General features: G+C 36.4%; 1 protein-coding gene across 1 annotated transcript in view; it reads right to left on the bottom strand.

The window, feature by feature from the left end:
* Positions 1 to 11,933, bottom strand: part of LOC150075137 (carnitine O-palmitoyltransferase 1, liver isoform-like) — a 317,335-nt gene extending 305,402 nt beyond the window's left edge. Inside the window, exon 1 of the mRNA XM_090388328.1 lies at positions 11,511 to 11,933. Within this exon, the coding sequence (XP_090244454.1) occupies positions 11,511 to 11,635 (125 nt within the window). The 5' untranslated portion in view covers positions 11,636 to 11,933. The remainder of the gene's footprint in view (positions 1 to 11,510) is intronic.
* Between the last annotated feature and the right edge of the window lie 415 nt (positions 11,934 to 12,348).

Genomic DNA, 12,348 nt, shown 5'->3' with positions numbered 1-12,348 from the left:
CTCCAGTGGGGCAAAGACAACTAAGTTGATTTCAACCCTTCAAAAACTCAGCCTTTTCTTATATCTCACAAAAAGGATTCTTTTGCTCCTATGCTTATCTTTAGTGACACTCCGATTTCCAGGCAAAATGATATACAGTGAAACTTCTCCTAATGGACACCTCTCGTTAACGGACATCTCTCTACAACGGACATTTTCAAATTCCCCAACTCAACTCCATTGGTTTTAACGTGTTTGCAGCTTCTGTCTAGCAGACATTCTCTGTAACAGATGTGGACAGGCAATCTGCACTATTTCATTTAGATTAGCACTTAACTTGATCTCCCCATAACGGACAGCGAGCGAGCTCACGGCCCTTTTTCTAGGAACGTTTCTTCCACATATTGCCCCAATCGTGTGTTTATTTTCTATTTCCGATTCTCTGAATTTTATCAAGGTTTACGTCGCGGTTCTAAACCCTTTTTCAAGAATTTTAAGGCACGTGTAAAACTTCTGATGAATTCGGTGTGTGTATGGGGGGGAACAATATGGTCGGCCTTTCGTTTTTTCAGTTTCAGTTTTGTTCAGTGTCGTGTGAAGTGCACAATGTCTTCTCGTAAACATTTAACTTTAAAAGATAAAGTCGAACTCATTAATGCATATGATCGGCAAAAAAATAGTGTTCGCAATCTCGCTGCAAAATTCAAAATCGAGAAGACGCAGGTAAGCGACATCCTAAAGAAAAAAAATGAACTGCTCAAACAATTTTGGCAACATGGAAATGATCAGGTTCAAAAATCATTCCCGAAAACTAACTTCAAATTTGTCATGCACGTGCTAAAAAAATTCCCATTAATGGGCCTATTATTAGGGAAAAGGCTTTGGAGGTTGCGAAATCTATGGGAGTAAATGAGTTCAAAGCTTCTGTGGGATGGCTAGACAAGTTCAAAACTAGGCATAAAATTTCTTGGAAAACCGTAATTGGTGAAGGTGGATCTGTTAATACTGGGGTTGTAACAGAGTGGACCGTCAAATTGGAAGATTTATGTCGTGATTTTGAAGATAAGGATATTTACAACTGTGACGAAACAGGGTTGTTTTTTAAAGCTCTTCCTGAAAAAACAATGAGTAAAAAATGAAAAGTGGCAGGGCGGAAAAATTTCTAAGGAACGCTTGACTGTACTATTGTGTACAAATATGCTGAGAGACTTTGAACAACCTCTTGTTATAGGAAACCCACAAAATCCTCGTTGTTTCAAGGGCATAAAGTTGAATATTTTGGATGTTGACTGGAAGTCTAATAAAAAAGCGTGGATGACACGAGATATCGTGAGCGAATGGATAAGTCAATTTAACCAAAACATGATTCGTCAAAACAGAAAAATTCTTTTCGTGGATAATGCTGGATCTCACCCGCACATTGAATTGTCCAACATTCAAATCATTTTTCTGCCACCAAACACATCTGCAGAGGGTCAGCCCTTGGATCAAGGGATAATAAAAAATTTTAAACTTCACTACAGAAAATTTGTTTTAAGACATCTCATTGCAAACATGAACGATGTAATATGTACGAGTGACCTTGCAAAGAAAATCAGCATCCTAGATGCGATTCAATGGATTTCCTTTTCAGTAAGCGCAATTAGAAAACAAATTGTTGTGAACTGTTTTGTAAAGTCTAGCTTCTCAAACGCAAAAATTGAAGTTGTGAACAGCAATGTGGAGCACCAAGAAGAACAAGAACTTCAACATCTATTGATAATGTACGATACTTCCACTACAATTGACCCTAGCTACAAAGATATACACTCAAAGCTCACTACAGAAGATGGTGCTCTAGATATCAACGACATTATCATCGATATTTTTCAAAAAGTTCCTCATGAGGATGAAGAAATGGAAGGAGGTCATTCTGTCGAAGAACATTAACGACGAACCACTGATGAAAATAGAAGAAGCGCTCATACAAATCAATCGTTTAAAAATGTTTTTCACCGCTGAAGAAGATACTGAAGGACTTTCGATGGTTTCTTCCCTCCAAACAAATGTTGAAAACAAAATTATCAGCCGGAAGAAGGTGCAGAAGAAAATAAGTGATTACTGTATGCATTTTTCTTAAGATAAAGTCATAATATGCATAGCACAATTGTATGTATATTATTTACAAAAATATTGTGCAAAATCTGTATATAATTTAATTTTACATTAAACGTTTAATGATTTTTTCTCTTTCTTTTTTTTTTCTCCCTCAGACTTCTTGTTAGCGGACACTTCTCTCTAACGGACACATTTTCATTCCCCATGGCTGTCCATTAAAGGGAAGTTTCACTGTATCTCTTTTTGGGATTACCCTGACTTCTAATCTCTCTTGACACAAGCACATTACAAATATTGCTTCCTCTACATCTAAAAAACTTGGTTTTCTCTTTCGCTCTCGGCGTTACTTTTCTTCCAAACAGCTGCTCACTCTGTATAAATTGCAAATCCGCCCTGCCATGGAATATTGTTCCCACATCTCGTGTGGTGCCCCCAAAACCTCTCTCAGGCTTCTTGATTCCATTCAGAAGAGGGCAGTTAGGTTAATTAATGATTCATCTCTAACAGAGTTTCTCCACTCGCTGTCTCATAGACATACTGTTTCTGCTGCATGCGTCTTCTACAGATACTTACATGGGCACTGTTCTTCTGAATTGGCTTCTATAATTCCCACTCTTATCTTTCAAAACAGTCTGAACACGTGCCGCCACCAGCCAACATCCATTTACTGTCCAACTTCAAATCCACAGAACCAACTTTTCATCTTCTTCGTTTATTCATTCAACTGCCGATTTCTGGAACAACCTTCCTTCATACGTATTTCCTGAAAAATACAGTCTACAGAAGCTCAATTCTAATGTTAACAAATATCTTCTTTCATCTTCTCAACTTCCAACCCAAGCACAGTACTAAGTCCTATAGGTTCTAATACCTCTCGTGTTTGGGGTTTACATAAAAAAAAAAAAAAAAAAATTGAAACATCTGCCATTTTAATTTCTATATGGTTCGGTTGTTTCTGTAAGGAATAAGTTATTTGAGCAGATTTATTTGCATTTATAGTCAGATTGAGATTCTTCAGATACTTGATGATTCGGCACATCTGTAAATTCGCATCACGGCTAACCTTGGAAATGTCATCACAGGATTTGGAAATAAACAACTTTAAATCATCGGCATAAGCCAACCGATTTGGATTTTGTTGTAGAAGTGGTTGTACAGATGCTGAAAATATAGTACTGGAGAGAACACCTCCTTGAGGAATGCCTGTTGTGGTGAGAATATTATTGGCATTAGTTGGAAAGAGGAGATTTCTGTGATTTAGGCTGTACTGTAACATCTGGCTCAATGAGGAAATGATTTTTTAGTATTTCAATGGCTTTCTTGTGATCAATGTTGGGGAAAGAACCTTTGATGTCTAAGTAAGAGACACTGCATTGTGCTCTATCCTGAAACACAGTTTGGATGCACACAGTGGTGTCACCTAGGCTTGTTGTTGTGGAGTGCCCTCTAGGACCAAAATGCATGTTGAAAGGTGCATTAGCGAAGATCACATCCTGGAGATATGGCAGCATGATCTTATCAATAATTTTGGTGATTATTGACGATACAGCAATTGGACGATAGCTTATATGGTTATTACTAATAGCCTATTTTGGAATCAAGGTAATTCTAAGTCTTCCATAGTCTTGGAAGGAATGGCTGGGAAATGCACCTGGAAATAATATGAATTAAAGAATCAATGATGAATGAACTGGACATTTTAATAATAAAACTACGGATACTATCAGGGCCTTCAGTACTATCAATTCGAAATTTGTTAATAATTTTCTGAACTGTTTTCTTGTTTACAAGTTAGTTCATTAGCAGGGCTTGACTAGGAAGCATTTCATGTTGCATGCTCTGTGTGTTTATAAGAATTGAATTCTTAAATCGGTTTTACATATCTTCAGTACAGATGTCAAAATTGCATGTTTCCATATTCAATTTTATCCATTCCAAAGCCCAATCATGCTGCAAGTTATTTCTTGTTTTTATTCGAGCCTGTCACCACCAACCAAATACGGAGGATGCAGAAAGGTCAAGGAATGACCACCCCATATCCTGGAGCAATATGGCCTCAGTTGCTAATGCTCCTAAAAACCAAATAACAAACAGCAATTTCTTGTTTTTGAAGAAAGTGCTATTTTATTATGCTTGAGCCTGAACATTAAATAATTTTTGAGTTGAAACAATGCTCTGCCCTTTTTATACTTTATGTACACTGATGAAGTGCCATACTTCTTCCACAGCCTGTGCCATTTTTGTTTCTTTTTAAAGTACAGTTTAAAAATGTATGGTTTTGGATTGGAAAGAAAAAGTCTTATGAGTTTGGATGCCGACTCTGTTTTTAAGTGATTCAATCATTTTATTAGTAGAAATGTGGCGTCCTGAATAGGTATATTTTTGAGAGAATCCCACGAGTAATATTTCAAGAGTTGCAAAAGCTTTTCTTTCTGAAGGAATTTAATTGATGATATTCTTGTGGTGATTTCCAGAGGGTGGGGGGGGCAATGATTCCCACAGCAAATTGCTATTTGCAGTTCTATACTTTTGTGGTCAGATCTAAATGTAATGTTGCTGCTAAGTTTTTCTTGAAGTTGAAGATTAGAGTAAACAAGATCAAGTGCTTGATTACCTCTTGTAACAGGAACGTTGATTTTTTTTTTAGCTCCTAGAACTAATAAGGAGTCTGACAGCAACTTCATTTGTAAATTATATTTGGGCAGGGAGAGATTTTTTTTTTTTTGATGAAAACCCCAAACCCGAAAGGTATCAAAAACCTATAGTACTTACTACCGTGCATGGGTTGAAGGAGAAGTATGGGGGGGGGGGAACTTTGCTCTAGAGACTAAACATGGGTTTCACCACTTCAAGCCTCCAATAAGCAAAGTGGTGGTATTTCACCGGTTGATGAAAGTCGCCCATTATAATTATGTTAGATTGAGTGGTGATCCAGCTGATATTATTACTTCATTAATAATATCAGCAGTAGGTCCAGGCAGAATATAAATATTATATATTTGAAGCAGTGAATCTTTAACTTGAATCAGAAGAGAAATTCCTTCAAAGTTGTAGGAACAGGAGTTGTAGGTGTTAATAACTTTACTAATGTTGGATTTTAAAATAATCGCTGACCCTCCACCTCTTTGATTAATCCTAGATGTCATGTGTGGTGTGTAGTTGAGATTTTTCGGCAGTAGGAAAACATCCTGAAGAGGTTCCTGCATCCATGTTTCAACTAAACAAATTATGTCATGAGATTCTTCAACCAAAAGTGCTATAAGCGTAGACAAGTTTATTTTTTCCACTTCTTACATTCTGAAGAAAAATGCTGAGATGAACATAGGTGTTAGAAGGAAGTTTGCAAATATTAGGAGGAAGGATAAATGATGGACCATGATGCGAACCTGGACTAGTATTCCCTAGCTATGCAGACAGTTCAACAGATTGAGAGTTAGACGTTAACTTCACTAGAGTTGTTGACAGAACCTAGAATAGTACCATAAAATGGCATGAAGAGTAGACCATTCAGCCAGATATCAGGATTTAAATACTTGAAGTCGTAATCCTTTAGCTCAATTCTGAAGGATGCATATGCAGGATGTTTGGTTTTTATCTTGAAAGTACTACTCAGAATTTCTAGCTCTAATAGCAGCTGATCCATCTCCTAGGAGATAGTATTGGGATCAAGTCTGCTAACAAAAATATTATTACTTCTAAACATCGGACAATTTCTATTTCTAATTTGAGACTGCATATTTCTTGTTCCTATTATGCTAGCATATCTGCTTTTTCTGCAGGGAAACTTGGGGAGTTTGAAGGCAAGCTATTATGAGTAGGCACTCTTCAGGGTTAAGATCAGATGAATAATTTTGACAGTGCACGTACCTACTGCCAGGTTTCTGTTGATTGCTAATTGTGGTGGGTATCAGTTGTATACCTGTGTCAACAATACACTGCGAGGAAACACGATTCTGCTCTCGGAAAGAATGACAGATAGAACTGATGGTGTTTCTGGAACAAATTCTTCAGCATCTGGACTAACGACTAGATCTACAACCTGATGAACATAAGAAGGAAAAGGTATTGGAGGTCTCTCAACCATTGCCTTTAGATCAAGAAGCATGTAGTAGAATTTACATTGTTGATCTTCTATCCAAAAAAGATGCTGTTTAACATCATCATTCTCTCTAAACTGCTTTCTCAGCATTTGTTCCAGGATAATAAATGAGATATCATTGTTCAGGAATGTTGTAGGCAGTGGAGACGGGTTGGAAATGTCCTCAGTTTGAGTGTAGGCATCAAAGGTGGACTTCCTTGTATGATGTGAGGGCTTAGGAGATGTTAATAAATTGACAGGAGATGAAAAATTGTCAGAGTTGCATGGGAGATCAGCATCTCTTGAGGTATTCTAACAGTTTAGCTTATGTTGACTAAAAGTAGACTGTAAATTCACACTTCCATCGTTAGTTTTTATTACAGAAAGGACATCTCCAAGTATTTTTTTAATACACTTGATGACTTTGAAAAATTTTTAATCAATTAACATAAATCACAGTAAATCATACTGCAACTTTTGCAGATAACCCAATTACGAACTGTTTTTAGACATACAATGCATGAAACTGCTTCTTTAGGTGCCATGCTGAAGATTTAAAAATAACTTTGAATACTAGCAAACAGAATATACAAACAAGCAGGTGGTACATTATCGAAACAGCAGGATACCGTAGCGAAGAGTTAGAATGTCCGAATATCTAGGTGACAGGTGGATCGGACGTAGGAGCGGCTAACGGAAAAATTGCTGGAGGGCTACGGGACGGGACATGACCCAAAGCAGGAACAATGCCAAGGTCACAAATGGCCTTATGACAAAGAAAGCACTACATTCAAAAGTCAACCAGCATTGCTGTATGCAGCTACACTAAGCAAAGGCTAGCGAGGACGTTACACACTATAAACTTAAAACTCAAATAAATAATACTTATCTTTATGAAGACTTCATAAAAACCATTCAAGCTGCTCGATAATCATCTAAGGAACATGTCTCTGCACAAATTTACAAAAATGCTATTTAAAAAGCACTTGTAAATTACTATACAGCAGGAGCTAAATTACAGACCTAGGCCACCAATCAATGGCATTTCGTGAAATTGCACAATGGCGAGGTTTGAGAAGATGAATCCTGACACCGAATGATTCTTAAAAGTTAAGAGGGGTGAATGATATGATTGCTTACTACAAAGTAATCTACAATGAAAAGAAAAAAGCCACCATCCAGTCATTCATTAATATGTTCTTTCATAAGGCTGAGTGGCCAACCCCTTCTAAATTTCCACAGCCCCCAACCTCTGCTGCAACCAAACCTACTCATCAGCTGAAGACGTTGATTCCGGCAACAATGCTCAAGAGGTAAAACTTACTGACGTTATGCCTGTCTCCACTCTTTTTTTTTGTAATTTTATAATTTTTTTAAATTTCACGCTTTTGTAATTTTTCCTGCGCACGAGATAAATTGAATAAATAATTCTATTTACGTGTTCGTTGAACATGACTTTTTTTGATTCTCTCTCTCTCTCCCTCCCTCCCTCCCCTAATAATACACATATATATAAATATACAGATCATAAGAGAATATGAGAAAACAAAAGGAAATATTTATTATTTAACATTAAATACTAATAACAGTCAGTTCACAAAAAACATTACTGACAATAATCACAGTTTAATAATATGAAAATCACCGATTAAAATTCACAAAGAAAAAAAAATTGTAATTAAACATGCAAGTACTGTATTGTAATAATCTTATTCTACTTTGCATGCTTATCAAAATCACTTCATTTATTAATTTTTCCGATAATTCATTCAGACCCTCTAAGCCTTCATGCAATCTTACAGTACAGATGCATATATAATAAAACGGTCATAAAATGTACTGTTTATAGGCTGTGACCAAACAGGCTTGTTTGCAGTATACAAAGGAAGAGTTAACCACAAGTAGACTCTTGTTGTGAAAAAAACAAATAAAGGGAATGTGAAACCATAAAGCGAAATTGCCGACAATTGAATTAGTGGCTGCACTAGACATTTTCTCTCTGCCCAAACATTTATCCTTCCCCTGAAAGCAGAGGGATACTTTATAATTACAATAGCATCTGTCAGGAACCAATTCAGGCGATTTGCAGCCTGCGATCTTGTTTTGCAATATACAAACAAATAATTAGTTGTTGTTATTTGGTGTTTTAGGAGCATTAGCAACTAAGGCCATATTGCTCCGGGATATGCAGTGGTCATTCCCTGACCTTTACGCATCCTCCGTATTTGGTGGTGACGGGCTCGAACCCCGGTTTAATCAAGAAGCGTGTGCTACGCACTGCTACTATTTCCCACCTGGCTACGAAGGCGCCGGAGAATTAGTTGCAAGTAGACCATTTGTATGAAACACTACAATCTCTTGATAGCAGCTTGAACATGTGAAAATAAAGTGAACCTGAAAACCATAAAACTGAAATGTGGACACTTGAAATAGTGGCTTTTAGTTACAATTTGTGCAGCCAGAAATGTTGCCCATTTAATTATTTTGAAAATTTTGTGCCTTTGCAATTTTAGTGATTTATTTTTGCCACCTAACAAATACCACACTAGTCATTCATATGATTTTTCATGTTGTGTTTATTTGACATAAATTAATTTAATTCTCGTTTTATAAAATAAAAATTACTATTTTCCAATAGGGAGAAACTGACCCCCAGTCATCCCTATGGATTCAACACTGAATGAGTGAGTAAGAAGGGATCTTATCACTCTGATAATCAGGTCACTCTTTCTGATATTGGGCATTGAGCTTGTCTAATGACTGTCTTGTTAATTGCTGTGATGCATAACTGTCTTATTATCAGAAGCTGTTCAAGAAAATTACAGAACATTCCACAAAATCCGCAGTATCTCTCGAAAATCTGGAAACAATGAGTTCGCATTGTATTGAATACTGTTAAATAAAGAAAGATGGTACACATGATGTGTTTGGTGTGCATGTGTTACTGCAGGCAGATGATAGTGGACCTACTTTTCAACATAATGAACTGATAAAATTATATATTACAGGATATGAGCTATGGGTTTTACATTTGGCACTTCTCAATACATTATTGAAATGAAGAATAAATGGCAATAGGTCGGAAATTACACACTGCTTTTAGCGTACCATCTTGGGGACCGAAATAATTCTGCATCTTGACTAGATTTCAGGGATACCAGAATGGCGGCAGTTTTTGTTAAAGGTTGATGTTTGTGTCACTAATGAGGAAGCTGGCCACTTTCAATGTGAAAGTAGGTTGTTGTTATTTGGTTTTCAGGAGCATTAGCAACTAAGGCCATATTGCTCCGGGAATATGCGGTGGTCATTCCCTGACCTTTCTGCATCCTCCATATTTGGTGGTGACGGACTCGAACCCCGGTCTAATCAAGAAGCGTGTGCTATGCACTGCTGCACCTTCCCACCTGGCTACAGAGGCGCCTGTGAAAGTAGGACAAGATCAACGCCCACATACACTTTGTCATAACATATAATGTATCAATTACTTCATTATATGAGAGAGACATAAGAAAGGCTCTAAGAAGTGAAATAGAGATCCTACCAGAAAAAGTTAGCAGCTTGAACATGTGAACCATTATGTCTCAAATCAGCCCATTCATTCAGACTGACAGAAAAGCTAGGGGAAAGCTTTGTGTGTATGTTACCATATACAAGTTCCTTTTGTGGATCTTAGCCTGTTGGAAGATACACTTTCCTTAACATATCTTGAAGGCCTTTCTCGTGTCACAGAAGTTAGAATAGTACATCTGTGAAGAGAAATTTTTGAAAGATTTTAAGGGCCGCTCATTTTCTCCTGAATGCAATTGCAAGTCAGTTATTCAACCATGGCTTTGAGTCCTCAAAGAAGGCACACAGATTTGACATATTTTTTGGCATTAACACTGATATTTGATTTAAATCTGTTATTAATATGAGATAAGCAACTGTTTTTTACAGCAGTTGGTGGTCCAAAGAAAAATGTAAACTATCGATACATCAATTATCATCTGGTTGGAGTAAACTTGTTGTAAAGCAGTATCATTCCTAGTCAGAGAAGGAGATTCAACACAGAAGGCAGAGCAGCCAATTTCTCAGTGAGTGTATTCACAAGTTTCTTGAAGAAAGAGACATGATCTCTGACAAAAAGGAAAGGATTGTAAAGAGTAGTTACACAGTTACAATCCGGGCACGGAGTTCCTGAATGGTTGGTTTGGACACAGGTGGAGGTAGGTATATCACAATAATGATGACAGGTCCTGGTTATATGAGAAAGGTTCCAAGAATGGCTTCAAAGCTGTTGCTTATGTTTGAACAGGATTTCTTGAGAGATGCATCATTTTTTAAAGTGGATCACAACACCACCATCCCCTTTCTGTTGTTTATCTGCCAGCACATTCAAATCTGAAATTTACTTTCAGAGAAAAAAAAAATCTAACTTATTTTTTAGCCATGTTTATTAAGCCAATGTATAAAAAATGGAATAACCTGTATTTTTAAAAATGAGTACCTTTTCAGTCACTGGTTGGTATTCCTATAAGTTAAATCCATCACAGAATTATTATTATCAAAAAGGATTATTTAAAAAGATTTTGTATATGAAGGGTTAAAAAATTCTTAAAATATTTTTGTCATCTTGAAAATTTTCATTTAAAACCACTACATATGGCAGAAAGGAGGTGGAATTCTGAGGAAAGGATCAATGTAAGCATGAGCAAAAGAAATGCAAGGATAATACTTCCTATGATAGTATGTGTTGGTGGGGATCAACTTGATGATGATAAGGGGAATAAATTATAAAAAGAATTATTGGATCACCAGCAATTCTTTTGACCACATTTTCAACCTACAGTCTTGCCCCTGTGGATCAAATTTTGGATCGAAACAAGTTTTTGCTTTCACAAAAGAGTAGATAGAGGTCAAGTTACATAGGTTCAATAACAAATCAAACACATATTGAAATGAAGCTTTCTTTATATATTAGTTTTATGAGCCAGTGCATGAAATGTTAACGACACTTGATTAATTAAACAGATATTTAACAATTTATTTATTAAAAGGCAGATTTTAACAATTTCTGATAAACAAAAATGTCAAACTTTTAAAATCCCAAAAATTTAAAACCATCATGGTATGTGAATCAGCAGCTTGTATATATATAATTTGGCTGAACTCCAGATTATGGGTACATTTTGTAACCGTGTTGCGGGCATGGCCAAATTCTGTACGGATTCAAGCAAAAAAAGTGTGGATTTTTTTGGGTTAGTTTACGCCAATAATTCGGGACGCCACTTCCTCACAAAGTGTACCCATAATCTAAAGTATAACCTATAATTCTATTCAAAATTATCGTATGCACCGTGTGTTAGAAACACATTACCTTGTTCTGTAATATCGTCGGAAAATTGTAATTCGCCATGTTCGGAAAACATCTTTCCAAGTTGGCTCCCCTTCATCAATCCGCAAAACTCGTGGTTCTGCTACAGCAATTCTTGCTTCAGCCATCAGGGTAGAAATAAATGTTACTGCGCCTAACAAACAATTCAAAATGAGCTGTCCCACTGCATAATGATCATGCCATTTAATTGATTTAAAGTTCTGAACAAAAACACAGTTGAAAGACTACATGATACAAACTGCATTTAAATAAGTTTCCTATTGAAATATAAATAAAGAAGATATATCTGATAAGCTACTGCAAGAGACTGATTACGGCCTAATCAGAACAACCATTTTAATTATAAATACAAACTGATTCTACTCCCCACTCGAAAACTCGCTTGAGCAGTATAACTTTCCAAAACAAAATGACAACACACTGGCACAAAACACGAGGCCCACATACACGGCCTTGACATAGCGTGTGAGACTTTGTAAAATGAAGTATACCGCCACCAAGCGAAAGCGAACTGCAACTAGGAAGCTTCTCGGACTGTAATAACAAAAACAGGAAAGAATGCTTATAAACGTATATTCATGAAATTAATAATATAAATATTCTTTTGTTATTTTTACAAAAATACAACGAAAAGTTTAGTATAAGTAATAGTAGAGGCAAAAGATACAATAACGCAAACTTATACAGCATCACCTAACCAAAAAAAAATTCCCGCATCACTTGTCCGTCCCCACCAATAATTTGTGCCGTACTTCCTTACATCTATTCAAATCGTTGACTTCCACAACACCTGATGTAAGCTTGTTCCAATAGTCAATAA

This window comes from Mastigoproctus giganteus, chromosome 14, assembly GCF_048544385.1.
Source record: "Mastigoproctus giganteus isolate SK-2022 chromosome 14, ASM4854438v1, whole genome shotgun sequence".
Taxonomy (NCBI): domain Eukaryota; kingdom Metazoa; phylum Arthropoda; class Arachnida; order Uropygi; family Thelyphonidae; genus Mastigoproctus; species Mastigoproctus giganteus.
This window is presented reverse-complemented; position numbering and strand designations above follow the sequence as displayed.